The 26,451-nt window shown below is 40.0% G+C and overlaps 1 protein-coding gene across 3 annotated transcripts in view; it reads left to right on the forward strand.

The window, feature by feature from the left end:
- The window catches only part of XRCC4 (X-ray repair cross complementing 4), a 142,095-nt gene that overhangs the window by 43,290 nt on the left and 72,354 nt on the right, over positions 1-26,451 (forward strand). For all 3 annotated transcript variants that reach the window (XM_058864098.1, XM_058864097.1, XM_058864099.1), the window contains exons 4-6: positions 12,570-12,736; positions 17,415-17,567; positions 17,961-18,064. In XM_058864098.1, coding sequence (XP_058720081.1) covers positions 12,570-12,736; positions 17,415-17,567; positions 17,961-18,064 — 424 coding nt within the window. The remainder of the gene's footprint in view (positions 1-12,569; positions 12,737-17,414; positions 17,568-17,960; positions 18,065-26,451) is intronic.

The raw sequence follows: 26,451 nt of genomic DNA on the forward strand, positions 1-26,451 counted from the left end.
CTTAAGGTGATACCACAGCTAGTATTTTAGTATTCTGTATTAAATAAGATAACAATATTATTATATTAATATTATATAATTATCCTAATATTGCCTAGTGTTCTAATAAAATGAGTGCTTAAAAATCAAACAAACATAAAGCAAAAACCAAATCCAACCAAAGCCACAAAATCCCAGCATTTGCTGGTTCATAAGAAACCTTTAGTTCTACTGCCATATATTTCATAAAATCCACAGATTCTCCCTTTTGTGCTGGTTTGCTGGCAAGTAAAAATGAAGAAAATGAAACACAACAGACCTGAACAGTGATGTTTTTCCTCCACTGAAATTGCTTCAAGGATGGAATTAAATCCTGAGGTTCTTTGTGACATTGAGGCATTTCTGTGATAAGTGTTCTGCTCTTGGCCCCTGACAAACTGCTGGGGCCATCCAGAGAAAGCCTGTCCTTGTCCCTGCTCTGGGAGAAATCAAGGAGCCTTCACTTGTTTCTCTCGATTCCTTGGAAGCTTTTTCCTGTTTTGTTCTGCAGATAAAATGCCCTGATGTGGCTTTTTGGTGCCTTGTCTGAGCACCTCATGTTCTAAAACATGATTCCATGAAGGTTCCAGTTCTGCTCTACAGGATCCTAAGTGTGAGAAAAAAAAATGCTTTCCTTCATCCAGGCTTGGCTTGGCTTAAGAGAACATTAATTCTCTAAATACTCCGTCACAAAAACTTTTGAAAAACGGTATTATGCAGAAAAGAAAGTAAATGTTTTGTTTGTGTTGCTAGCAACCAGTTTAGTCTAACTTTTTTATCTGTGAGCTATATTTCTTTTGCAGACGAAAATTTATAAGATTTCAGGGAAAAATATTTTCTAATTGAATCCATTCCAGCTTTTGATCTGGGTAAAACTTCCATTGTGAAAAGATGTATTATAATTGCGTTCATTTTAAGCATTCAGTAAGGGATTTAAGATAGGGGAATTTCTTTGTCTTCAGATAGATTCAGGTAATTTGAATTTTCAGAAAACCTATTTTTATTAGAACTGTTATTAGAACTTAATACGGATTTCTTGAATGCAAAAATTTTGATGCCTTTTATCATTATAATAATCCATACAGAAAAATTACTTGCTGGAGTTGAATTTGTAGTGCCCATGAAAGGATCTGACATAGAACTTAATAATCATATCATAATTTACAGGGTGAAGTGACATTTGATCACTTGGGAATGACCTATGATGAGTTAATGCTCTGAAATGGCCTTTACCTATGGAACAAAAACGTTGTATTTTAATTATTCTTATATGATAGAACATGTAGTTCTGCCTGGAGTCACACAGTGGTTCTTCCAGACATTTTTTGGGAAAATGTCATGTGAGAGCTGGGTTTCCCTCGTGTTTAACAAGGAAACAAAGTGAACTACTCCTTGGTTTTTAAAAATTTCATTCTTATTTTTCTTAAAGCTTACTTAAATAGTATCCTAAGGGTTGGGGGAAAGCTTTTCCTGCTGATGAAATTGAACAATAAGAACAGGGATGTAACTGTAGGGAGAGATAAATCAATAAAGTTTTTTTCAACTGTATTGCATTCCTGAACCTGAGCCTCTGCTGATTTCTTTCTATGTGAAAATAAGATTTTGGGGTTTTTTTTTGTTTATTTCTTTAGCCTCTTGGATGGAAAGAAATGTTCTATTCATGTCTTGACAATTTTATAGAAGTGTTTATGTCCTTCTATGAACTCAGCACTGCTTGGAATTTTGGCTTTACTGAATTTTTTTTCATATTCAGTATATGTATGTCGTGATGCATTGAGTTATTTCCATGTTTGTGGGTGGGGCACAGCATACACAGATGTTCAGATTGCTCAGATTAGGTGCACAATATTTAATCTGTTGCCCTTTTTTTTTTTTTTTTAAGTGGGATAGAATAACTATTCAATTAAGTTTTTATTAAATAGTTAGGTGTTTGGATCTCGAAGGCTTCAGCATGTGGCTTTCAACATCCTGAAGGGTTTTTATTTTCAAACAAAGGGTAAAATACCATCCTGAAAACAGTCAATGGTTGTTCTAAAGGAGTGCAGTATTATTACTCACACTGGAAAATTGTTTGTAGTGCTTAGCTGGGAACACTTTTATATTTTGCCTCAGTCTAGGCATTATCTCATGCTTATTCACGTGGTTATACATTTACTTTCCAAAGGGGAGGGGGAAAAAAAAAAAGAAAAAAAAAAGAAAAAAAGTCATGTGCAATCCTGGAGCTGTTTACTGCCAGCACATTCAGGGGGAATCAGACCCAGATTACTGCAAAACGTTGGCACATCAGCTCCAAGGGTGTATTCACCCAGCACTTTATAGTTTCCATTACTTCCCAAAGCCTAAAGGTCAAGTGTTTGTAGGGAAAGCAGCTCCCAAGACGAGTTGTCTTCATATCTGACAGTTACTACTCCAGACATTTCAGTTGTGCTTTATTACAGTTCTTAAAGGACAGCTGCAGTCTGGGCTTCACATGTAGGAATAGGATCAGTTGACAGGTCGAATTAAAATACTCCTATTATGCAGCACATCATGTGGTGGTGGGTTTTTTTTAATCTTGGAAGTATTAATCATTTATATTTTGTTACCTTGGAACCTTTACTGACAGTAATATCACCAGCACTCATGCAAGTCTTGCTTTTATTTTGGAGATTTTTGGCTGAAACCACATTTATGTGTGTCTACCTTTCATAATGTTTGTAGAAGCTTCTCTGGAGGTTTTTAAAGGCTTGCATGATGCTTTTTTTCAGTGTTTCATGTTCATGCTACATATGCTTTGCAGAAAAATAGCTTCACTCTGCTCCTTTAAACATTTTATTTAAATAAGTTGTGGGTTTTTTCTGGAATAATTTTTGAGTTGGAAACCTGAACATAAATGAGGACTATTTGAAAAAAAAAAAAAAAAAAAAAAAGCCTTCCCAAAAAAACCATCAGATTAAATTAAAAATCCTTGGCAGGTATCCTTTCATACTTTCAGGGAGACTGAAGCCTCCAGCTCAAAGAAGTTGCTGTGTGATAAGTTTGTGTCCCACTTGTTTAATGGTAATGGGCTCATGTCCTGTTCTTTGCTTCTAGGAAATAAATTGGGATTTAAGCTATCTTATAAGGCTCTAAAATCTAAATTAACACAGTTGTGAACTGTTCATGCATTTAGGCCCTGAGACCTGAATCCAGATGTTACGTCCAGAGTCTATTGTATTAATGCCACGCTATAAATTACATGAGAAACAAGGAAAAAAACAAGTTCATATCTCCAAGTAAAGCTCATTTCCTAATTCATTTAGGGCAAGTTTTAAAAATAATAAAAAGTGCAAGTGTTTTACCCTGCTTTCTGAGGAAACAAAGCTTATGTGGTCATGCTGTGTGCCTCTGCTGACTGCCAGCCTCTTACCTCCTCCCTTTCCCCCAGTAACTTCTGAAACTCCTGGACAATTTCAAACAGATTTGACAGGAGTAAAGGTCTCAGAGATATCAGGTTCCTACTAGTTTCATGGAAATAGGTGCCTGGATGGAGAAAAAGAGACCCTATTCATGTGCCTGCTTTGGAAAAAGCTGTGGAATGAGATCAACTGTATTATTAGACACTAGCAAATCCTCACGGGAGAGAGAAGTTATGAATGCATTAAATAAGGGAAAAGCTTTGACTGGATTTCTCACCTTTTTAGACATTAGGGGATCCAGCACAAGAGTCATAGCCATGGGAAACCAGCCTTCAGTAGTTCCATTGCTCACAGACCTGCTGCCTGCTCAGCGAGGTGGGAACACATCTGATCCTGCCTGGAGCCACAGAATTAATGAGAGAAACAGTGAGAAAAAAAAGAAAAAAGAAGGTTCTTTAAGGGTGTCCTGCTTCAGTCCTCTTTGTAACCAAACTTCAGATGCTGAGGGGTAGCAGGGAGCTGAATGGACAATATTGTCTGAAATACAGAAGGGAGTGATAAAAAGAGGGGAAGCGTAGAAGAGGAATATATCATTTGGGGTGCATGCATAAAATGCAAACCTGACAGTTCCTGTGTGGTGAAATAGTAATTTCATCCCAAATCCAACAAAATACTTGATTTGTTGGTTCTTCACATAATCATGTTATCACTCCTTGTGGAACTGTAGGGTATAGTTGTCTGTTCCACATTTATTGCTCTAAAAACTAACTTGTACACCTGATTTTTACGTATTTTTTGCCTTTGGCTTCTTTACTCCAATTGCTTTGATTTTTTTATTTTTTTTCTTGGTGAAGTGAAACAATTTATGTGATTGCCATTGGGGAAAAAAAAAAGTGAAAAAGTGGAAGAAATACCTGATGTTACAGGTGCTGAGTATTACCCCACCCCAGTTTGTTTTAGTATTTAGTGTATTTCTAATTTTAAGGGATTCAGTTGCGCAGTGGTCAAAAAAAACTGGTGGGGGGGGGCGTGGAAATTGTGGCAGCTTCCTGTGTCTTAGCACCTTGAGAAATGAGCATTTATGTAGTGCAGATGGTCTGCAACTTAGTTCCTGCATTTTTTGGAAATACATCTTATTTTTGACAAAGATAGGATTCGGGTCTTTTTTATATAAACATATATGTGTGTGTATACATATATGCACACACACATATATATACACACACATATATATATACATATATACATATATATATATATATATATGTTTAAGGTTAGTTAGGAGGAAGTGCTCTCATGAGCAATATTTTTTAGAGTAAGCCTGAAAAAATGGTTACAGAGCACTCTGAGGTAGTGGAATCACAGCCTGGGTAGATCCTGACCAGACCATGCCACAGCTGTCAAAATTCAGTAGCTAAAGACCCTTTCAGCCTGGGTGGGATTAAGCTTCACAGAAGTAGCTGATTGTACAGATATGTGAAATATGGTGTTTCTGAAGAGTGTAGAGATTAAATAAGGAAGTTTTCTAAAGGCTTTAAGGAAAGACATATAGATATAGTGCCATTCATGAAATAAACACAGTAGTTACTTGCTCAGTAGGTGTTTTTGGTACTCTAAGCTCTTTCCATGCTTGTTTTTTTTTTTCTTTGGGGGGGATATTTAGGAATTGTCTCATGTTCTTACTATTTTCATTTACCATTTTTAATTCCAAAACTGTCTGAAGAACCAGGCATCCTGATGATATCCTGATGATGCTTACACAGGGTAGATGTTACAGGGTTAAAGGAAAGGAATGAAACATGCAAATAGATTTATGTCACATTTGAACACTATCAGTATTAAAGTCTGTGTCTGTTTTTTGTGGGTTTTCACTGTGTACATCGACCTGGTTTATATTTGAAATTAAATGTCCTGGTTGTTAACAGTCAAGAAATGCAAGCTGGAATTGAGAGGAAGGTTGTGTGGTATGAGGGATAGAGAAAGTAACATGTATGTAGCCAAAGCTATATGGAGCTTTAGTCCAACATAAAAATATACTGGCTGAGAAAATTATTTATCTATAAATTGTGGAGTCTGAACATGGCAGAGGGAAAAGAACACTGTAAGCCAGGGAACAAAGCATGTCCTAGAACAAATGGCTACAAATTGGGCTTGTGCGTGTGTTGAGGAGACAAATCAGGAAAAAATAACTCAGCTACACCAATGAGATGAAGAAAATCTTTTGTAAAGTTAAATTCCTGCAGGAGGGGTGACAGGTTTATGTGACAGTGTTTATTGTGATTGCACAGAGGTGCAGGCGCCACAAAAAATTATGCTCAGAGCTCATTCCCAGTCAGTGACTCCATGAAGAGCTTTCAGGATCTGAGCCTGATCAGAGCTGAGCATAAAGCTGGATGAGGGGTGGAAGGAGCAACAGAGCCTTCAGGGTGTTCTAGCACCTGGTGATATTCCCAATTTCTCTGTAGTTTTCCTCCTTGCACCCCAATCCTTATGGGGCCCACAGTGCCATGAATGTGTGGGGTTGAGGGCGTGAGGAACAGTGGAACGCTCTCCAAAAAATACTTGGGAACTGCTCCCATGCAAAATAGTGAAGCCAGAAGGAATTTAATTTCCACTGGACGTGGAGCTGATAGGATGGCAGTTCTGGAGGTTTTTGCAGTGTGTGGTAAAAGCCCGAGAGAAATACCAATCACTTACGTCAGCTGTTTTGCTCTAGAGTAGTTGTAATGCCTTCGTCAGGAGGGAGGTTTGTTGCAGGCAAGATTTTTGTGTTAAACTTGTTTTTTGGAGGTTGGTGATCATATTTTTACACCGTCTGATGTAACCTGCCAGATTTCTTGGCTTCCATGGTGCTGTGTAATTTTTTCTAGCTTCCTAGAGTTTGCTCTTACAAAAGCAACTTCTGCTTTCACGTTGTCATCACTGTATTGTGCAAGTCTAGTGTACTCGTTTTATTACCACACCCAGGGATGCCATAGTTACTGCTGAATGATTTCCCTCGAGATAATAGTGGCACAGCTTTAAAAAATCAAGACCACTCAGTGATTGACTTAAGAAATAAAAATGGTATAATGCTTTCCAGATTCAAGCTTGTAACAATACTTTCTTTGTGTGAGTGTCAGCATCATTCATTTGTAGGTCATATTCTTTAACCCTGTACATGAATTTTCATTAACATTTTTCTCTTTTAAATTCTTAGGTATTTTCATAGTGAAAGCTTATTTTTATCCAAATGTTGATTCTACCTTATTTCAGAGTCTGTGGAGTAGGAGAGGTAGCTGATATTTAACAGGGAATCACAGCCTGTCTGTCTTGCAAGAGCTCCAGCTCGCAACTGAGAAAAAGAAGCTGCTGTATCTCACATGCAAGGCACAACTTCCTCTTCTAACAATTCCTTTGGAATGAAAGTAACTCAAGTCTAACTAGTTTTAATTAAGACATCCAGACTCTGTAGTAAAGAATTTGTTTTCAGTATCAGCAGTGGACAAGGGCATGGTTAGCACACCTGTACAGCTTTTAACATCATCTCCTAGCAAGATTTTTCTAGGTGGCCACAGAGCTGGTCAGGAGGATTGGGGCACCTCTGCTGCCAAAAGAGGCTGAGAAAATTTGGTTTGTTCACCCTTTGAAGGAGCAGGTTGTGTGGAAACCTCAGAGCACCTTCCAGTGTGTGAGGAGGCTACAGGGAAAGGACTCTGCACTGGGAACTGGAGGGACAGGACACGGTGGAATGGGTAGAAATTAAAAGAGGGGAAATTTAGGTGAGATCTTGGGCAGGAATTGTTCCCTGGCAGGGTGGGCAGGCCCTGGCACAGGGTGCCCAGAGCAGCTGGGGCTGCCCCTGGATCCCTGGCAGTGCCCAAGGCCAGGCTGGACATTGGGGCTGGGAGCTCCTGGGACACTGGGAGCTGGCCCTGCCATGCCTGGGGTGGGAATGGGTGGGCTTTGGGGTCCCTTCCAACCCAAACCATTCTCTGATTCTGTGATTCTGTGCTCAGAACAGGGCAGTGACAAAAGGACTTGTTGTTGTGTGGATCTGTAGGGTTTTTCTGCTCCAGCACAGTGGTCACAGCTGCTTTCACAGACTGCAGGTCTCCAAGAAACCCGACAGGGACTGCACAGCTGCTCTGTGCTGGTGGGCTGCTCTGGAATTTATTTTTTTCCCCCCTCAATTTCTTCTTTAATATTTCCCTGGTGAAAGGATATTGCTTGAGCAATACCTTGCAGGTGGCAGCATCTGTCTGCATGGATGTAGGTGTTCCTGGGTGTGCTAGCTCAGTCTGAAATTCTGTTTTAGGGGCAGAGCACGGGGATCTCTGTGTCTCACTCAGGGGTAGGAGGAGTGGAAGCTGAGTGAGCTGAGTGAGAGCCTGTAACAGGCCATACAAGGTTGGCTCGTATGATTAAACCTCTATCATTCACACACTGGGAGTATTTTCATTTGAAAATCAGACTGAAGTATCTGTCAAGTATGCTCTCTCCAAAAATTGTTAATTAGTCTCCAAAACAGAGAAGGAAAAATTGAAATACTGTGGGTTAAGATTTAATAGGAAAGAGGCGCACAAGTACACACAACATATAGACCTATAAATACATATATATATATATATATATATTTATATTTATATGCTCTACCCTGCCAGGACAACAAAGGACAGAATCTATCTAATTTTTTTTCTTTTTCCTACCTTCTGGAAGTATAGAATTCCTTAAATATATTGTGGATAAAAAATACTGTTAGAAAGGGTTGTTGGAATATTTTATTAATTGAGAAAGAAATCACAGCCAGCAAAGCAGATGTAATGAGAGTTTCCAGCATGTTTTTTTTTTTCTTATAGACATAGTGAAAAATTGTTGTTACTGGAAATAAGCTGACTGTTAGTGTTTATCTTCAGAATTTGACTCAGAAGAGAGGCATTGCTGTGTGAAAGTTCTCCTTTCAGTGCATAACTTCTGATAATTATTGCCTTAGATGTGATAACTCTCTTTTTTAGGGTAGTAATGCAAAGATTATATAGCAGATCTGTGTTATTTCATGCAAAATTAAAATTCACTGTCAGTATATAATAAAGTAAATTTAAGTTTTGGAATCTTCTGTGAAAAATGTGTTGCCTCATTTTTTAATAACTGTTATTTTCTTATGTGAAGCACATCTTCCTGTAAGCATTAGCATCTAGAAGAAAAATTGAGAAACTTTTCAGTTATTTCTGTAATATTTTGTGTCTTATTGTTTGAGATCACTTCTTCCCTCATCTCTAGAATACGAGCAATGGGCAGGGTGAGAGGTCAGGGGAAAATGACATTTTTGGCATAACCTTCTAATTGTTTTTATTTCTCAAGTTCAAAATACAGGCCTGGTGGATATGTGATGACTGTGATTTCTGATCAAGGGAACAGAGTTTTCTGAATGCTTCTGTGTTCACCTTCCTGCACTTTTAAGAACGTAAAAATTTTTAAAAATAAAATGCCAACAAACAATAAAGCAGAAACTGAAGGGCAGCAGTGTATCAGTCACAGTCAGTCAGTTGTCCCCTGGGACCTCTACCAGATCTACTCCTTCTCTGTATAAATGAAGTGTTTAGTGCTTCAGTGTTTTACATAATGTTTTCTTGAATGATCTGAAAGGGGAAGTAGAAAGCACATTAGTTACATCTGCAGATGATGCCGAGCCAGAGAGCTACAGCAGCTGTAAGGATGGTGAGAAATTTAAATTCATCTGGGGAGCAGCAACGTGCAGGAATTTACAAAGCTAACAACAACAACAAAAATTAAAATTCACCGTTACAAATTTACAAAATCACCTTGGAAACGTGATCCAAACCAAAGACGCGTTGCTTGTCAGATTAGCTTAGTGAGGTGTTAATGATGTTTTCTTTCACTCCTGCAGTACCCAAGAGCTGTTTATCTTGATATCCCACCCAGTTAACTGTTTGTTATGGTATCCTGATCTTTAACCACTTCCACTGCATCTCCCTAGAACTGTTTGCAGTTTCCCTACTGTGGTTTTGGTGATGAAGGACAAATAACTGGACTGTTTCTTGCTTTAGTTGCAAGGAAAATCTTAGCAGTGTTGTGGGAAAAACTAACATCTCCTTTTTAATGAGAATTTAAATTGAATTAATTTTAAATTAAATTTAAATTTAATTTAATCCTTTTCCCCCACAACACTGAATTCTATTAAAATTCTGTCTGCAATTTACATGCCAGTCCCAAATTCAGAGTTCTTGGATGTAAAATTGTGTTATTTTGTCATCTTCTCCTCTGCCGGTCCGCTTTCCAGTTCGGGGTGCCAGCATGACTCAAAAGCAGAGCTGCCTGGAGATTTCATTTCTCTTGACGTTGTTTTAGTGCCGCTTTGGGAATTCAGTGGGCCTGGCTGCCTTTTTGGCTTATCAGCCTCTCAGCCCCGGGCTCCTGGTGGGGCGAACGCCACCGGGCTGTAATTAGCCGAGATAGCAGCGTTGCTATTGTTAGTGCTGACATCTCTGTGTGTTCAATAGGTGCTGGAAAACACTTCCATGCTGGAGGAGCTGCCTGCCAGAAGGGGATTTTTTGATTTTGCTGTGTGAGGGAGGCAGAGCACCACCACGCAGTGCAGGATCATGGAATCACTGAGTGCTTTGGGATGGGGGGCACCTTAAAGCCCATTTCCTTCCACTCCTTTCCATGGGCAGGAACACCTTCCACTATTTCAGCCTGTCACATTGGTTTTCTTTCAATCAGGGCTGTATCCAAACATTCTGTGTTTTCCTGGAGGTAGCTGGATAATGTGCTCCCCACAGCCATCCTAAATTAAGATTAGATGACTGTGGGAGGAGGGAAGATACAGAAGAGTTTTGCGGAAAACCTTACTTTTTTTTTTTTTTTTCCATTTTTTAGTTGATTTGTCAGCACCTGCATGATAATTGTAATCCTCCTGGTGACAGGCTTGCTCTGCTCACCTTTGTGGGCCTCCTAGAAATGGTCCACAGGTCTCAGTTTCTAAGACACAGAAGCAGAACAGTGAATTTTATAGTGAGAAAGTAGGTAATAGTCAATTGCTTTGCATAAGGACTGAACTAAAGGGCAAACTAAAGATTGACCATACGTGTTGGACTTCAACACCTGCAAATTTGGGCACATACCCTGTGTCCCTGTGGCAGTGCTGGGGATTTTTAATAATTACAATTGCTTTTGGAGTGTCTGCTGTGTGTCTGGTGTGATTTTGGTTGTGCAGTGGTATCAGGCTTTCAGAATAATTCTACTGCTACTCACTTTGACCTGTTTTAGGATTATGCATTTTTCATTCATTTTGTGCACTGAAAACAGTAATTTGTTTGTCTTGATTAAATATACTTGCCTCACCTGATCTCAGTTGAATATATTAAGGCATAAGACAAAAATTATGTCCCCTCCTTGCTATTTCCTTCACTGTAAAAGGTTGTGATCTTATTTATCTGTGCTACTGTGCCTCTCTATCTCTGTGAATTCTTTATCCAAATAGTGTGGTGGTGGCTTGCAAGTGATGAAAAACAGTTTCCTTTACACAAATGTCCATCTTTGTTAATGCTGTCAGACAGCAAGTGTGATGTTCAGGGGGTGCACACCAATCTGTGGGCTACTGATAGTGTAATCTAATTTCCAAAAATAAATTAAAAGCATCTTTTCATCTGTAGCTATCAGATGTGTGCCAGCTAAAGACAACAACGCTTTAGAGACAGCACATGTGTATTTGGTGGCTAATTGGAAATTAAACCTTTGGGTTTTACACATTTTCTGACAGACTGACCTTGCTGGAGGAGGTCAGGATGGTATCATGTGGCAGAGACTTCCCCAGATAAAAGGTCTGTGTGGAAGCACTGTTGCTCATTTCAAACAATGTCTTTGGAAGCTTTGTGAGCAGCTTTTACCTTTTCCAGCCAAAACTCATTTAGTGTTAAGGCATTAGTGAAAGTTGCATTTTAAAAAGTTAGCAAACAATAGGCATTTTTTTAATAGATGTCTTTTATGTAATTTTCCATGCCTTCCCAAGTAAAATGGGGGAAAAAGCCAAATCAAACTGCATTTCTGATTTTAATAGGTGAGGTGCCACAACAGAGCGAACTCTTCCCTAGTGTGTACCACTTACATTTATGCTTTTTTATAGGATGTTATAGCTGTATAAAGTTACTCAAGCTGAAAAGATGGGTAATACTTCTCTCCACAGGGAAATGCCACAAAGTTTATGTCAGTCTTTTTGATAATCGCAAGATACGAGAGACGACCCCTTCTCCTTCTTCCTCTCCCTCAAACTATTGTGTTGTATATTAATGTGTATCCACCCAGGTTTGCATGGTTGTAGCTCAGCTGGCGCTGGTTTGTATGTATGGCTGAGCTATTCTTCCTTTGACATGACAAAAACAACAGTTTTCTGTTGTTTGTCCCAGACCAGGCAAAACAAAATATGTTCAGACCTCCTGTACGGTCCTTTATGGCATCCCCATTGCTGAAAACACACAGTGGTTCATTACAGATCCTTTCATCTCACTGAGTTGATGAGGCTGCCTGTTTAATTGAAGGAGTCCTTTTATGATTAAGAACTTAACTGTCTGAGCCCTGGAGGTGACAACTTGTTGGCTAGATTTTTCGTATTAGCTGCAAGGAATCCCAGAACAGTTTGTGTTTGGAAGGTTCCTGTGGAGCTCCCTCAGCCCAGGCCGTGCCCAGCTGGGGCTGCCATGGCTCCACACAGGGACACTCCAGGCCCTCCCTGGGCAGCTCTTCCAGGCCTCTGCCCCTCCATGGACACAAGTTCTTCCTCCTGCCGGGCTGCCGCTCGCTGGGGTTTATTTTATTATGGGCAGCGCCCAGCAGAGCCCGGCCCCATCCTCTGGCAGCCCTTGGAGATGTTGGTGTGGATCCACGGGATCCCCTCTGGGCCTTCCCTTCTCCGGCCTGGCCGGGCCTGGCTCCCGCAGCCTCTGGAGCTGCTGCAGACTCCTTCTCAATATTGTGGCCCTCTGGAAATAATTAGCATGTAGATTATTCCATGTATTTCTCCATTCCCTGCATGACAAATTTATTGTCCCCTCTTTGAACTGGAGGGCTGTAAGGTATTTCTTACGCTTATTGGAGATGTGTTCAAGTTTACTAGAGCAAAGCCTCAGCGAAGTTTCTTGTACGGTTGAAATAACTCATTCTTTCCTTGTGTCCCAGTTCAGACTTGGATCTCTGAAGCTGCAGGAAGTCCCAAGGCCAGCAGACGTGGTCAAGGAGCTCCTTGGTTACTGCCTGGACAGCCTGGGAAAGCTGCGGGCCAAAACTGAGCATCTGCAGAGAGAAAATGAAAAGCTTCTCAGCAACTCTAGCGATGCGGAGAAGAGGTGAGTTCCCAGGTGGATACACAGGTGACACCTGAGAAGCTCAGCAGCAGTGGACAGAAATTTTTATGCATTTTGAGACATGTTTTGAGCTCAGTTACCCACAACCCATGTGGTTGTGGATATCCTCCCTTTGACAAAGATGCAACTGATACTAAAAAGCTTGCAGTTAAAGGTGGTTTTAGCTTATGAGTTAGGGAAAAACCCCCAAACACCTAAAAATCTGTGGAATTAGCTTCACTTTCTTTAGGAAGCCTTTTCACTAATATAATTTTCTGTAACTCTTAGGACTGGCAGTGTAAATTATATACATTTTTGTGTGGGGAATAAATTGCTATTTCTTTCATCTGTTTTCTTTGTTGAAGAAGCTGGAATTGAAAAATGAGTGCAGTAATACAGGGAAAAGTACCATTATTTTTCAAGAGATTTTTGTAATTGCTGTTGCATTTACAACCTGAATTGTCAATCATTCTGTAGTGAAATAATCTGTGCTTGTTTCACTGATCATAGAACTCCTAGGGCAGAGCAGTCGGAGATTTATCTTGCTTTTCTGTTGTTTTACCTGAAAAAACACACAATCTAGGAAGATTGATGAAAGAATGCAGCTAATTTGTGTTAATTTACCTTGAAAAAGAGACCAACTTTTGGGAGGAGTTAGTTTTGTTTCCCTCTCATTAAAATGAGTAACAGTTTATCCTGACAGTCTGCCTGACAAGCAAAGGGCCTCCCCTAAGTAGTGTTTTACTGCTTAACAGTGTAATTGAACAATAGTGTATTGTATAACCCGTGTTCTGTACTGCATTACACGCTGATGTGTAAGAGGCATTAGTGCTTGTATCAATTTCCATGGTGGGGTGGCACTTTTTTACAGAGTAACCCCAAAGAAAAGGAGGAAAAAGGAAAAAAAAATATATATATAAAAAAAATATCAGAGCCGTGTGACTTTGTTCTCAGTGCAAGCTGGTGGATTTACTTATCATGTTTGTCTTTTTGAGTAAATGAAAAATGGATTTTCAAAATATGCAGTGAAGGTTTTATGGTCAGCAGTCCTTGGCCATGTCTGTTAAATGCAGAACAACAATAATTCAAAAATCATTTTCATTCAAGAAGTAATGAGCTTTTTGGTTTGCTTTTTTGGGGGTGGTTTTGGGGAGGTTTTTTGTTTGTTTTATTTCATTTTTTTTTAATTAGTTTGGCTTGGTGTTTATTTAAAATTCTTTTTACCACAGCCCAGTTCTACCCTGCTGTCTCCTTTTGTGGCTTCGGCTCCAAACGCTGAGAGTTGCCCCGAGCTGAACAAAGCTGTGCCTGTCTTTGTTCAGGAGGCAGGATTTCAGGATTTGCATCCTGCACCACTCACGGTGCTGAGTGGTGAAACATCAAATACGGAGCACGTGGTGTGGGGAATTGCACTCCTGCCTCGCCCGCCAGCCCTGCAGCAGCTCCCTCTGCTCACAGCCTCTCTCCTCAGGACTTCATTAGAATTAAAACATAGCAGGCAGGCTTCTGAGAGCTGTTTTTGTGCCCCTTAGTTGTGGGGCACTGGCTGGAATTATTCAATCATCCCATTTCCATCTCCCCGTTCGGATTTTCTTGCCCATCATGGAGGTTTTGGTGAGAGAGTGGCTGCCTGGGGTTGGGTGTGTGTGTGTCTGTGTGTGCACACCTCAGGGATGGATGACTTAAAATGTCAGAGCAGAACAGCTGCTCTCTTTATTTCATATAGAAAATTCAAGGCTGATTAGTTCCAGGTCAGGTTGGATGGGGCTTGGAGCAGGCTGGGATGGTGGAAGGCGTCCTTGCCCATGGAACTGGCTGGGCTTTAAGGCCCCTCCAACCCAAACCCATCTGTGATTCCCTAATAATGGAGGTGGCAAATTTTAAGTAATAATAACCTGTAGCAAAAGAATTCCTTCAACAATAAAAATCCAATTTCTGGTTTGGGCCTGGGGTCTGTATTTTTTTATCAGGTGTCTAAAATTTGTGTAGACAAGCCAAATTCAAAATAGCTGCCACTTTATGTTGCGGTCAACTGCAGTGACAGTATATTTAAACCACAAGCAGATTATAAAAAATGCAAGCTAGGTACTTTGGGCTTGAAACTGGGTCTTCAGCATTAGCTCATCAACATTCCATACCATTGCCAGTGCTGGGAGAAGGGTGAATCTGAAATGCAAGGGAGCAGTGCTGTGAGATTGGGAATTATTTTAGAGCACTGGGAGCAGGGATGAATACCAGAGGTGCTGAGTTCTTTCCTTCTTAGTCTTGGATTGTGAAGGTTGCCACTATTAATTAAAGAAATGCCATTAAGTTTTGGATGCCTGTCACCTTTGGGTGCAATTTGGCACATGAAAAGCATTTCAGAGAGACCTGAGGATGCAGAAATTGGGAGGCACCACTCCAGCAATTAAAACCCATTTGGGTTCTTGGTGCTGGGAGCTTGTCTGTGAGATGAGCAGCTCCTGCATTTGGCCTGGGGAGATGGTGTTTGAGGCACACAGGGCACACACAGGCAGCAGCACGTGAGGAATGGCAATTAAAGTTTGTGTTTGCAGCCATGAAACCCAGCCAGCTCTGCTCTGTGCTCATGTAGCTCAGGTGGTGAATGCCTCAGTGAATGCTCAGCACCTGCACAATTTCTGCATCTCTGTCCCCAAAACCCTTGCCTTTTGTCAGTCCCTTTTAAAGTATCAGATGTGCCATATAACAGTGTATTTTAAAGCCTCATAACTTGCAAGTACAGCATTAATGTGGTGCTTTTGTGATATTCAGTGCTTTTACATTGAGTGTTTTGCCAAATTACTGCCATTCTGTGTCTGGAGAATGTATTTGGATGTGGATAGCTTTGAATAACGGGGAAAAAAAAAATCAACAAAAGGTGTTCATGTAAATGAAAACAATCATATGAGATTAACTGATGGCATACTACTAATGGGTTTTGCCCAGAGGGAAGAGTCAATATTCTAATTCTAATATTCAAGATGCTGATTTTTTTCTCCAGAGACTGAAGAAATTGGCTAGTCTTGCAGTAGGTTTCTCCACTGTACTACTCACAGTCCAGGCAGCATCAGCTTTACTTCACTGGAAGTTTCCATTCACGTGGGTTTTCATCAGGGGATGTCTTTGCAGCACTTGAGGGCCTCACTGAAATTGTCTTAAATGGCACTTTTTTGGCCAAGTCAGCCACATTTCTCAATGTTTGAACCAGCCTCAGCTGCTCCAACACAAGCCAGTGCCTTGGCAAAGTAAAGGCAGAGAGCAACCACTTTCCCTGGTTTATGTGTGGGAGAGGGGATTATTCTACAGGATTTGATACAGACAAGATTAGCATATTTTAGACAAAATCCTTTTTTCCCCCCATTTTTATGTATACAGAAATAATTAGTATCAAGCATGTCCAGGCTCTTCTGGGCCCTGCATTAGAGTTTATGATTCTTTATGAATTGTCTATTTATTCCCCACTAAACAGTTAACTTCCCTTTTGTAGGTGGAAAGTCTCCTGGTAGTTGATTAGTACCTATGATCTTTCATTTAGGAATTATTGAACTGATCTATATGGTAATGATGTTCTGCTATTTGCATTTAAATTAGATGAATTATTTATCAACTATCAAGCATATCCCTGAAGCATTGAACAGTAGGCTTAATACTTCATGAGATTTTTTTTTTTTTGCTATTGTCTTGCTTCTTACATCATATATGGTTTTGATCTGTGAACAAAATAATTAGTATTTATGTAGGAAGTCTGTTGAAATCTCTTGCCTTATAAATTAGTATTTTTAAAGTCTGTTGCATTAATAGCATAATAAGCCTTCTAAATTTTTTTACAGCCTTGCACAGGCTGTTGAAATAAATGTTTTTAAGTTATGACTATTTACTGTATTTACCATGATCAGTAAGATTATCGAAATGTTTATTTGATTCTTGTGTACACAGCTAATAAAATGTTTGTGGTTCAACCCAAGAACTGAAAGGTTATAAATATAAGAATTAAGTACAGAATTACATTTGCCACGAATCACTTGATTTGTTGTGCTTAGGTTTGCTTGTATTCCAGTTCTTCTTATGAGACTTTATACAACCATATTCTTAATTTAATACTCCCATTGTGCTTCCTTTTATTGACATTCATCTACCCACAGGTGCATACTAAAATTTTTTAAAAACCTGAAATATATTTTCCTCTGAAGATATTAAGATCTTCTAAAAATTTTCATAATTTGGAATTTTCTTTTCCTCTTCAAATATATTTCACACCTGTGTGTGGTCCAGATTTGAGACCTGTCAAGGTGAACCATATCTGTTTATAATTTCATTATGTCTGTCCTGCTGAGGTATGCCCAATGTTGTGATTCAGCATTGAAAATAAAGAACATTTGCCTATTTAAATTTTAGTTGTTTCAGATGGAGGTGTGCAAGAACCTACCCAAAAAAAAAAAAAAAAAAGGCATGAGGAGAAAGGAGATGCACATCTGGGAACTTTTACCTTTTGGAAGCAGAGTTCATTGCACTTCTCTGTGGAAAAACAAGAAGAAGAAAATAGCTTATTCTGGCCTGTTTCAGACACAAGGTGCTGGAGCAGCCGTGCGTGGTTTGGAGTGGGGATTCCTGGCTGGCCTCATGACAGAATTGTCTTCTAGGAAACAGAAGAGCTGGTGTAACAGTTAATTTTGTGCTGCAGGCTGGAAAAATGCGTGGAAGCTAAAGAGGAGCTGGAGGCAGACCTTTATAGCAAGTTTGTTTTGGTGCTGAATGAAAAGAAGGCAAAGATAAGAAGCTTGCAGAAGTTGTTGAGTGAAGCTAAAGAATCTGCAGTGGATGCCAAATGCGCAAGGTATTTAATTTCCCCGAGTTTCTTGGTGTAGTACTTGGTGCATATTTGAGTTTAGCTTAGTTCAGTTTCCATTTCCTTGGCCCTGACAGTGAGTGACAGTTCTTCCTGGCTGAGTGCTGGGTTATCCAAACCAATCCTGGAAGTCATGGAAGAGGAGGATTCTTTCTGGCATCCTTGCAAGCAGCAGCATATTGCTGTGGGTGCTGTAGCCAAGAAGTGAGTGTTTGATGGATCTGTCCTGTTTTCTGCTGAGCTGCAGCTGATTTTCCAATCAGATCATGTCCCTGCCCTTTCCATAGGTTGTAATTCCGTACATATTCTCCCTGAATTATTTAATTCCTTCCAGATACAAAAATATCTTCATTTATTTTCCTTTCTTTTGATGTTTTTTAGGGATAGTGTAGCTACTACTCAGATGGTTATAAAGAGGGAAAGCAACTATGATGCCAGCACTGATGAGGAAAGTAAAAATCCAGCACGGGCCTCGTTGCCATCAGGTAAGACAGAGAGCATTGTCTTTGTGTTTTATCACAGACAGGCTTTGTGTGAATAAACCTTAAGGAAGGCAAAATACTACCTGACAGATTGCTCTGTGACAAGCCAGCCAGCAAGCCTTAAAAATACCTCTCCTGAAGCAGAGTACAATACTGGCATTTTCAAATTAGAGAGGGGAGGTTTAAAAGCATGTTGCACGAGTGAAGGCACTGTCATTTCTTGCAAAGTGACAAATTACACACTTTGTGGAACTAATGACAGTCTAACAGTACCTGAACCATCAACAATTCCATTTTAAATTCTAGGAATCATGATGTGTGTGCCGTGATTGATAAAGTGTAAAAGGTAGCTCCTGACAGTTTCAATAGCGTTTAAAAAGGGGAAGGAGAGGAGATTTAACAGCTATAAAAAGAGCTGTGTGCATAAATGGAATGAAAATGTATTTATAGCAGAATCCGCTTTAATTTGTCAGAGAATTTTTGGCCTTGTGAAGATGCTCATGAAACTTAATCTGATGAATTTTTCCAGGACTAGAGCCTTGTAAAGTGTGTGGGATGCAGTGATGGCCCATTATAGAGTACAAGATACTTAACTGTGAATCAGAATTTTGGCATGTTTGTGACAAATGAGTGGGAATACACGAGGCAAATGCTGTCCAAGTTGCAAAACTGCATTGAGAGTTGCAATATGGTTATATAAATGTAGAGATACATACACATATGTGTACAAAAATACATACATAAACTTCCCTGCAGGTCTGCAAACTCCTCTATGGGTGTCTCACTGAGGTTTTTTATTTCCACTACAGGTAAAGGTAATCCAGACAAAAATGTGTTCCTGTAAAATAGCAATTTTCTGTGCTCATTGGGAACCAGAAGTGTTCAGGGCCCTGTTGCCAGTGGCTAACAGCTTTGTCACTCATGTGGGCCTGTTTGCTGGAATTTATGGCTTTAAATGAAGGGGGCAGAGCTTCAGACAAGTGGAGGAAATTGTGATCACAGAAAGAAACCATCTAATGTTGCTCTGTGCTCTCCAGAAGTCTTTGCTGTCAGGTGGTAATTGGTCAGTTCAGGTAACATCATGAGAAATACTTTGTTTAGTGAAAAGGTAGGGAAAACTGGAAGGTGCTTCTAAATTCAGCGGGGCCTAACTAGCCCAGTGAGAGTTTTGAGACAGAGATATGTTTTTAATAATGAAAACAACACCCACTGCCCTGCTGAGGCCATCATGAAGGACCAGTCTGATCAGTGTTACAGGAAAACACACCGTGCTTTTATTTGAGGTGCAAACAGAAAATGTACTTTCTTTTGCCTTTGAGGGATGCTGTCCTCAGGGTTTTGGTCCTGAGTGGAAGAGTTCAGATGCAAAATCTGCAGATAACATGAAGACCATGAAGTAAATGCTTTGGGTAACACACTTGAGTTTTTCAAGGCACTGCTGAGTATCCCTGAGGTCAGTTGGTGCTTTTCCTGTGTGCACAGCTTTCTCTTTCCATGAACAAGGGGAAAGCACTGCTGAGTGCTGAATACTGCAGTCTGCCCTAGAATGTTCACACTCAAAAAGAGGCAAACCATGTCTTTATGGAGAAAATAGTGATTCAGGGATGAGTGGAATGAGTGGACAATGAAGCTCAAAGCTGCATGAAGCATCAAGGACTGTAAGACAGAAAAGATAAAACAGATAATATTTGGGTTATTTTTCAGTTTGTCTTAGTTTTCCTATCTCCTAGTCCATCATTGTGTTTCATTCCCTTTTGGACTTTAAATGTCATTGCAAGAGTCAATGAGAATTAGAAGATCATTGGGGTTGTTTTAGTAGATATTGGTGAAACCCACAATCAAGAGAGAAGATCAGAATTAAATCACTTCTTTGAAGGAAAGTGAAGGCAGGTGTGTGTCTGCACATGTTGATGCAGTAAAAGTGTGTTTGTATATGCAGATATCCAAATAATTCACTATTAATTGAAAAAGCAGCAGTGCCCAGCAGGTGATTGGGAGGGGAAAACTTATTTCCACAACATAATTCTGATCTAGCAACTCATGGGGATGTTACACAGAAGCTATGAAATCCAGACACTACAAAATCAGCGAAAAAAATCAGGATTTGTTGAACTGCAGAGTTTAAAACTCTGTCTGAAGGTTTTTCTTAGCCACCAACAGTTGTTCTTCTCCCTGAAGTTTTGGGGCACTCAAATACCATGGTGTTTCAGTGGATATGGGAGAAAAACCTGCTGATGTTTATTAAAAGAAAATGGAATGACTTACACAGTTATCTGTGTCTGGTGTTGATCTGATGCAAATATTGTAACAAGACCCAGTGAAGAAAAATACTAAGAAAATTAAGTTAGAATGATTAATTGCAGTCTTTGTAAAGGGGCAGAATCTGGAGCCTAAAAGTTTACCTGAAATTTCTTCTTTTTTTGGGATTTCCAGTACTGTTTGTAGGTTTGAGTTATGGTTTCCTTTCTCACATTAAGTTTCTGCTTCATAGCTTAAAACAAAGATCAACTCAAACATGGTAGCTTTTGTCTTGCCTACACACCGATGTAGTTAATGCTTTGTACTGTAAATTAAGAAATTAAAATTGAATTAGTGAGTATTTTAAAGCACTCAGAAATACAGCCGATGAGAATTACACCCCTTAGAAGTAGTGCAACATTTATAACTAAGAATACATTTGTAGATAGAAGAGCTTTTCCCGTCATGCCATGAGCAAGGGAGGAATTTATCTGAAGTCTTATTTAGGGCTGTGAATGTGAGTTTGAAAAAGGCACAGAACTCCAGCTCTCACTGCAGTTTAATAAATTCTGAGGCAGCAGCTACAGATGACATGTCAGGTCCTTGAAATGCCTGTGAGCTCCTGCTTGAGAGAGGAAGGAAGAGGTGAAGGAAATCCTGCTGCTGTTCATGGATGGAGGGTCAGGAATGTTTCTTGGGAGCAGGACAGGGTTGGTTTTGATTCTGTGAGTTACCAAAGCAAGATGTAGTTTTTGTTTTCTCTGCTGGTGCTTCAACAAAATTCCCCCATCTGGAGCAGACCTGGAAATACCACAGGAGGTGTGGAGTGGGATGAGGCTGTGGTTCCCTTCATGTGCGGGTGCCAATTGGACACAGTTGTTCTTTAAGGGGAAAATAAAAAACCAAACCACAAACCCCAGAAGCTGCCAGCCCGTGTTTCTCTTAGCCCACAGGAGTGAGTGGGTGACTCAGCATGATGCCACCACACTGATGCAAGATGTTTCTGTCATTTTAGGATACAGAAACACTTACTCAGGTTAAGGACAACCCAGCTGTTACCAATTCCTCTTTCTTCCCCTCTGCACTGAATTTTACTGGTTTACTGCAGCTACTGAGACCTTCCTCCTAGGGATCCTGAAATGACAATGTCAGACTGATAAATCATAATTTGATATCGTGGTTGGAAATAATGGCTTTGTGCTGCGAATCAACTCCTTTTATTAACTGAAAAATGTTTCAGTGGTCCACATGTCAGAAGGCTTTTAAAACATTAGCAAGGATGGGATAAATGTTCCCCCTCTCTGCTGCTTTCCCAGGAGTTTGAAAGGTGGATGGAGGGTAATATTTTACTCTTCATAGTGCCTGGAAAGTGACCAGAAAAGAGAATGTTATTCCTCCTCCAGGTATATGAGAAAACTGCAGGGAAAGATTTAATTATTGCAATCTATTGCAGATAGGAAGGATAACATAGCAGGTGGGATGTAGGCAACGGAAGGAATTGTTTTATGATTTATTCCTGTTATTTCCAGTTATAAATGCTATAATATGTGTCTGCCTCTGGACAAAACAAGTCTGCTGTGCAGCAATTTACAGTCAGCTTGCATCCTGTTTTATTTTCTCTTGTCCCTAAATTCTTTAGTTATATTTCACATTATAATTGGTAGAAGTTACCGCTCCTTAGGGTAAGGAGGGATGTCATGATCTGCCCTGCTGGATCAAATAAAATTTTATGATCTGTGTTTCTTGCTGAAGTGTGTGGAAATATTCCATATTTCCCCAGACATTCAGTGCCCACAATTTTCTGCATGTTTGATGACAAGGACAGGTTCAGAATGGGTTGTATTAACCTCGTTGCACAGTAAATAAGGGCAAGCACCTTGCCATCTCCCACTGCCTCACCATGCAAATGTTCTCACCCCCTCCATTCCAGCTCCTGCCTTGGGGATTGTGTGTTATGCCCTCAGGACTCTGTGGCCCTTTAAATTTAATTAGCTCTCCTGTGTAGTCCAATCCACTGATGGCTTGGTGCTGCTGGTTAATAAGCTTTGATCAAAGTTAGTAATAATAAAAAAAGCCTGTTGTAACAGCACCGGCTGTGCCGTGCAGTTATAGTTCCATCTGTGAAGGTTTCTCTTTAAAAGTCTATTTTTAAGGAGTTTTAGTACTTAGCCATTTTAATTTACCTCAGGTTTAAATTATTTCTCCTTTTGTCAGGCTGTAATTGTAAATGGTTCATCCCAAGGAATAATCTCATTTCCCTTTCCCTTAAAGCTGTAGGTACCTTTTTTTTCCCCCCCTGAAACTTGAAACTGATTATTTTTCCCCACAACCTGATGGTTGTATGCCCCTGAAATATTTGTGGTTGCCAAACTGGTTTCCTCCTGTGTTACACCAGGTGCCATGTTCAAAATACATTTACAGTACAAGTATCAAGATGTTCCATGCCCCTTTAAAAATCCTGCTGAGAGTATATTGCACTAAGAGGGATTTACAACATATTACTTCGACATTTTTCTATGAAAATTATCAAAATTGCTTATATCTCTGCATATTCTCTCCACACCTTCTTATTGTTCCTGCTTCAGCATACCGAGTGGTGCAGCTAAATGTTGTTGCCTCAAAATGAGTTTTTATTCAGTGAACTGATATAACTGACACAGTCAGATTTATGCTCTGCTAAGCCTAGTGAGAGTTTGGTGATTGATCAGAAAAATTAGAGCAGCTAATGATCACACTGCAGTTAGATGCAGTGACACTGATTAATGTAAAATTTAAAAATGTTTGTTGCTGTATTATCCACATACTACTAAATGTTACACATGAAAGAACTTTTATTCCCTTGGTGAGTTGTAAAATCTTTTCAAGTGCAATTTAATGTCTGCATAAATCATCAACTGCCTTTAATATATTTAAGTTAAATTGTAAGACCTTTATTTTAGAATAATTTTCAGACCAAGCTGGTGATTCCAAGCTTGATGCACACCCATGAATGCAGTGTTGTTTGTTTTTCTCCTCAACTGAAAAACCAGGGTAATTTCAACAGTTCAGCAATGTGCACTTGGAACAGAAGTGGAATTGTTCCTTCTTTTTTTGGGGGAGATGGGGGAGTGGGTGTGTTAATATGTTCATGAAAGGAGAATAAATGGCATGAAGTTCAAGTTCTTAAGTAAATAAATCGAAATTAAATCCATTAATGAAGCAGTGCCTTCATAAATGTTATCTCCTTCCAAGAGTAATAATTTGCCAAGCCTATTTTGACACCTGTTGGTAGAGAATTTAACTCCCCAGTTGTGAAACTGCAGCATCGATGGTGCTGGAGCTGTGCCACCACAGCCCTGCTCTGCCTCATCCTCCTCCAATCCTCAGCTGACGAGCCACCGCTTATCAGGTGAGCAGGAAACTCCTGACAGCCATCAGCAACCTGCCAGGGGCAGTCCCCACCCCAGCTTTTGTTTCTCCTTTAATCCATGGTCCCTGCATTTGTTTAGCATCCAGGGTAATGGTTCTTTTGGGATCTGGTGCAATTAAAGGACCTAGTTGGGATTATTTTTATTACACCAAATTATTCTTGAATTCTTGTATACTTGTATATTGGAATGACAGGAATGGCTGAATGCAGTACACAGTGAAACACAAGCCTGCCCAGGAAACCTCTGTCACACAATTTCATTTTGAACTTCATCCTCCCAGTGTCCCAGGTGCTCCCAGCTCCAATGTCCAGCCTGGCCTTGGGCACTGCCAGGGATCCAGGGGCAGCCCCAGCTGCCAGGGAACAATTCCTGCCCAATATCCCATCCAGCCCTGCCCCTCTGCCAGCTGTAATTCAGGCAGGAAAAAACAGCATCAAAAATATTTAGGTATATATCATGATATACTGAAAATGAGATATTGATGTACAGAAAACAGTGGATTTGCATTCCCTTCTTGAAAACATGTCTGTGCTTTGGAAGAATTGACGTTTGGTTTAGCACTGTTGGCTCTTGGATCCTTTCAACAAGGGGAAGTATTGGTTCTTGAGGAAGAAAGGCTTCTGAAAGGATGGTGACCCTGAACATTGGGATGACAGCCCTTATTTTCAGCTAGGGAATGAGCTGCCTCCCAGTGCCTGGATTCACACCTGGATTCACATTTGAGCAGAGTTTGCTGTCACCTGTGGCTGTTCCATGTTCTGTGTAAAAGCTCTTTTGATGCTGAGTGGGGTACTTTGTAGGCTGCCTTCTCAAACTCCACATTCCCTCCGTGTTTTGGGCAGGCTGTTTGGGGCAGTTCCCCAGTGCTGGGTGCACACACCAGTTTATTTTTCACCTGGAGTATGGCTCTCCCTGGAAGGGCATTTGCTCTGGCCACCTGTGCAACACTCTCTGCCATAATTATCTTAATGACTTCCCAGCTGTATTACAGCGTCTCATCCCAGCAAACAGCCTATCTTGATTAAAAGCTGGGTTGCTCGAGATTGCACTAAGCCCTGTGGTTGTTCCCTTGATTTATTGCCTTTCCAGGTTAAAGCACGCATCTCTGTTTTTTGCTGGAAGTTTTCTCAGCCAGGCTGCACCCTGTGAGTCCGGTGGAATTTGGCTGGATTTGAGTTGGTTTCCCTGTTCGGCTTTGCCCAGTGGAAACTTGATGGGAAACAGATTTTTACACCTAAGGAAATGTCAAAATCGTCACGCTGTCTAAAATAGGAATAGAAAAGCTGTTTTATTTTAATGGCTTAAAACACCTTTGATGGAGATGGAAATCTCTTTACTTCATCTAAAAGTAATGAATGTAATACTCTCAGAGATGTTTTTTTTGTTTTGTTTTTTTTTTTTTTTTAATTATTCCATCCTCCTCTTCTCCATTGTCCTGCTTTTATTTTACTGGACGTTTTTGTTATTTATGTCCGTCACAGGTAAAAGGAACTGTTCTAAAGTCACCTCCCTATGTGTCCTTAAACTTTTATTCCTAAAGTGGCACATAGATCAATCTAAAAGACACTGAGGTGATAAAATTGTAGCAGAAAAATTTGCTTTACTCAATGGAAGCCCTAAATGATGGCACAAAACTGATACACAGATTCCAGATAAATCACTCGGAATATTGCCAGAAAGCAATATTCCTGGAAAGCAGGGGTTTGTTTTTTTGTCAGTCATTGTGCTGGAAGGCAGAGAAGTTCCTTTTCATCTTTAGGATGAAAGGCTCTTCTCAAGGACCATTTCCTCAATATCTGTGACGCTGCATATGTTATGTGCATGGATTTCATGCAGAATATTAGAAATCTGTGAAACTTGGAAGGGGAGAAATGGCTTTAAAATAATCCAGGCACAATGGGAAAATGACATCTGTAGTTCTTAGGCCAGATTTTGTCGTGCATTTTGCTGTATTCTGCTTGGTTTTGGAGCTTAACCTGAACTGGCTGGTTTATGTACAGGTGACCTCATAAAGGAGCTCTCAGTTACACACCCTGTGCCCAGGCAGGTCAAACACGAAATTACACACTCCAAAAGACAACTTTCCCATATGGGATCTGATAGAGGGGAGGTGTTTTCAAAACTGGAGCTGTCAGCAGCATCTTATTAGTTTGTTGGTTTTTTTTTTTACTAATTGGATAAATTAAATGTACTAAAGGATATAATGCCAAAGCAAAAGTATTGTAAACTCTGAGTTTTGCCTTTTTTTTTAACTGGGTGGAGAGAGAACCCAACATATATGAAACACAGAGAGTGTGAAATTCCTCATACAGATAAATACCTCATTTATTTACATTTTTTTATATCTGATTAATTGTACTCTGTTAGGACACACAAAACATCATACCTGCTAACCTTCCAGAAAGAGTAAAATTCATGAGGTTCAGAGCTTTACATTTATATTTAGGAAAAGAAGTTGCCACTGTGGGCCTCCTGAGTATGATCTTCCTCTCTTAGAAACTAAATATCTAACTTTTCTTTTTAAAAGGTAGATTTAAGTAAAAAGATGCTCACAGATGGATTCATCTTCCTGCAGTTTTCATCTCCATTTCACAAGTCTTTACCTAGCTTTGCTCCTTTTCCTGTGAGTGAATAGGTGTGATTGTGATCACCTGGGACCAATCACACTGAAATCATTGGTCCCTCTTTTAAATTCTTCCCAAATTTAAACCCAGTAATTCACTTTTCCAGAGAAGGTATCCC

Source organism: Poecile atricapillus, chromosome Z (assembly GCF_030490865.1).
Source record: "Poecile atricapillus isolate bPoeAtr1 chromosome Z, bPoeAtr1.hap1, whole genome shotgun sequence".
NCBI lineage: Eukaryota > Metazoa > Chordata > Aves > Passeriformes > Paridae > Poecile > Poecile atricapillus.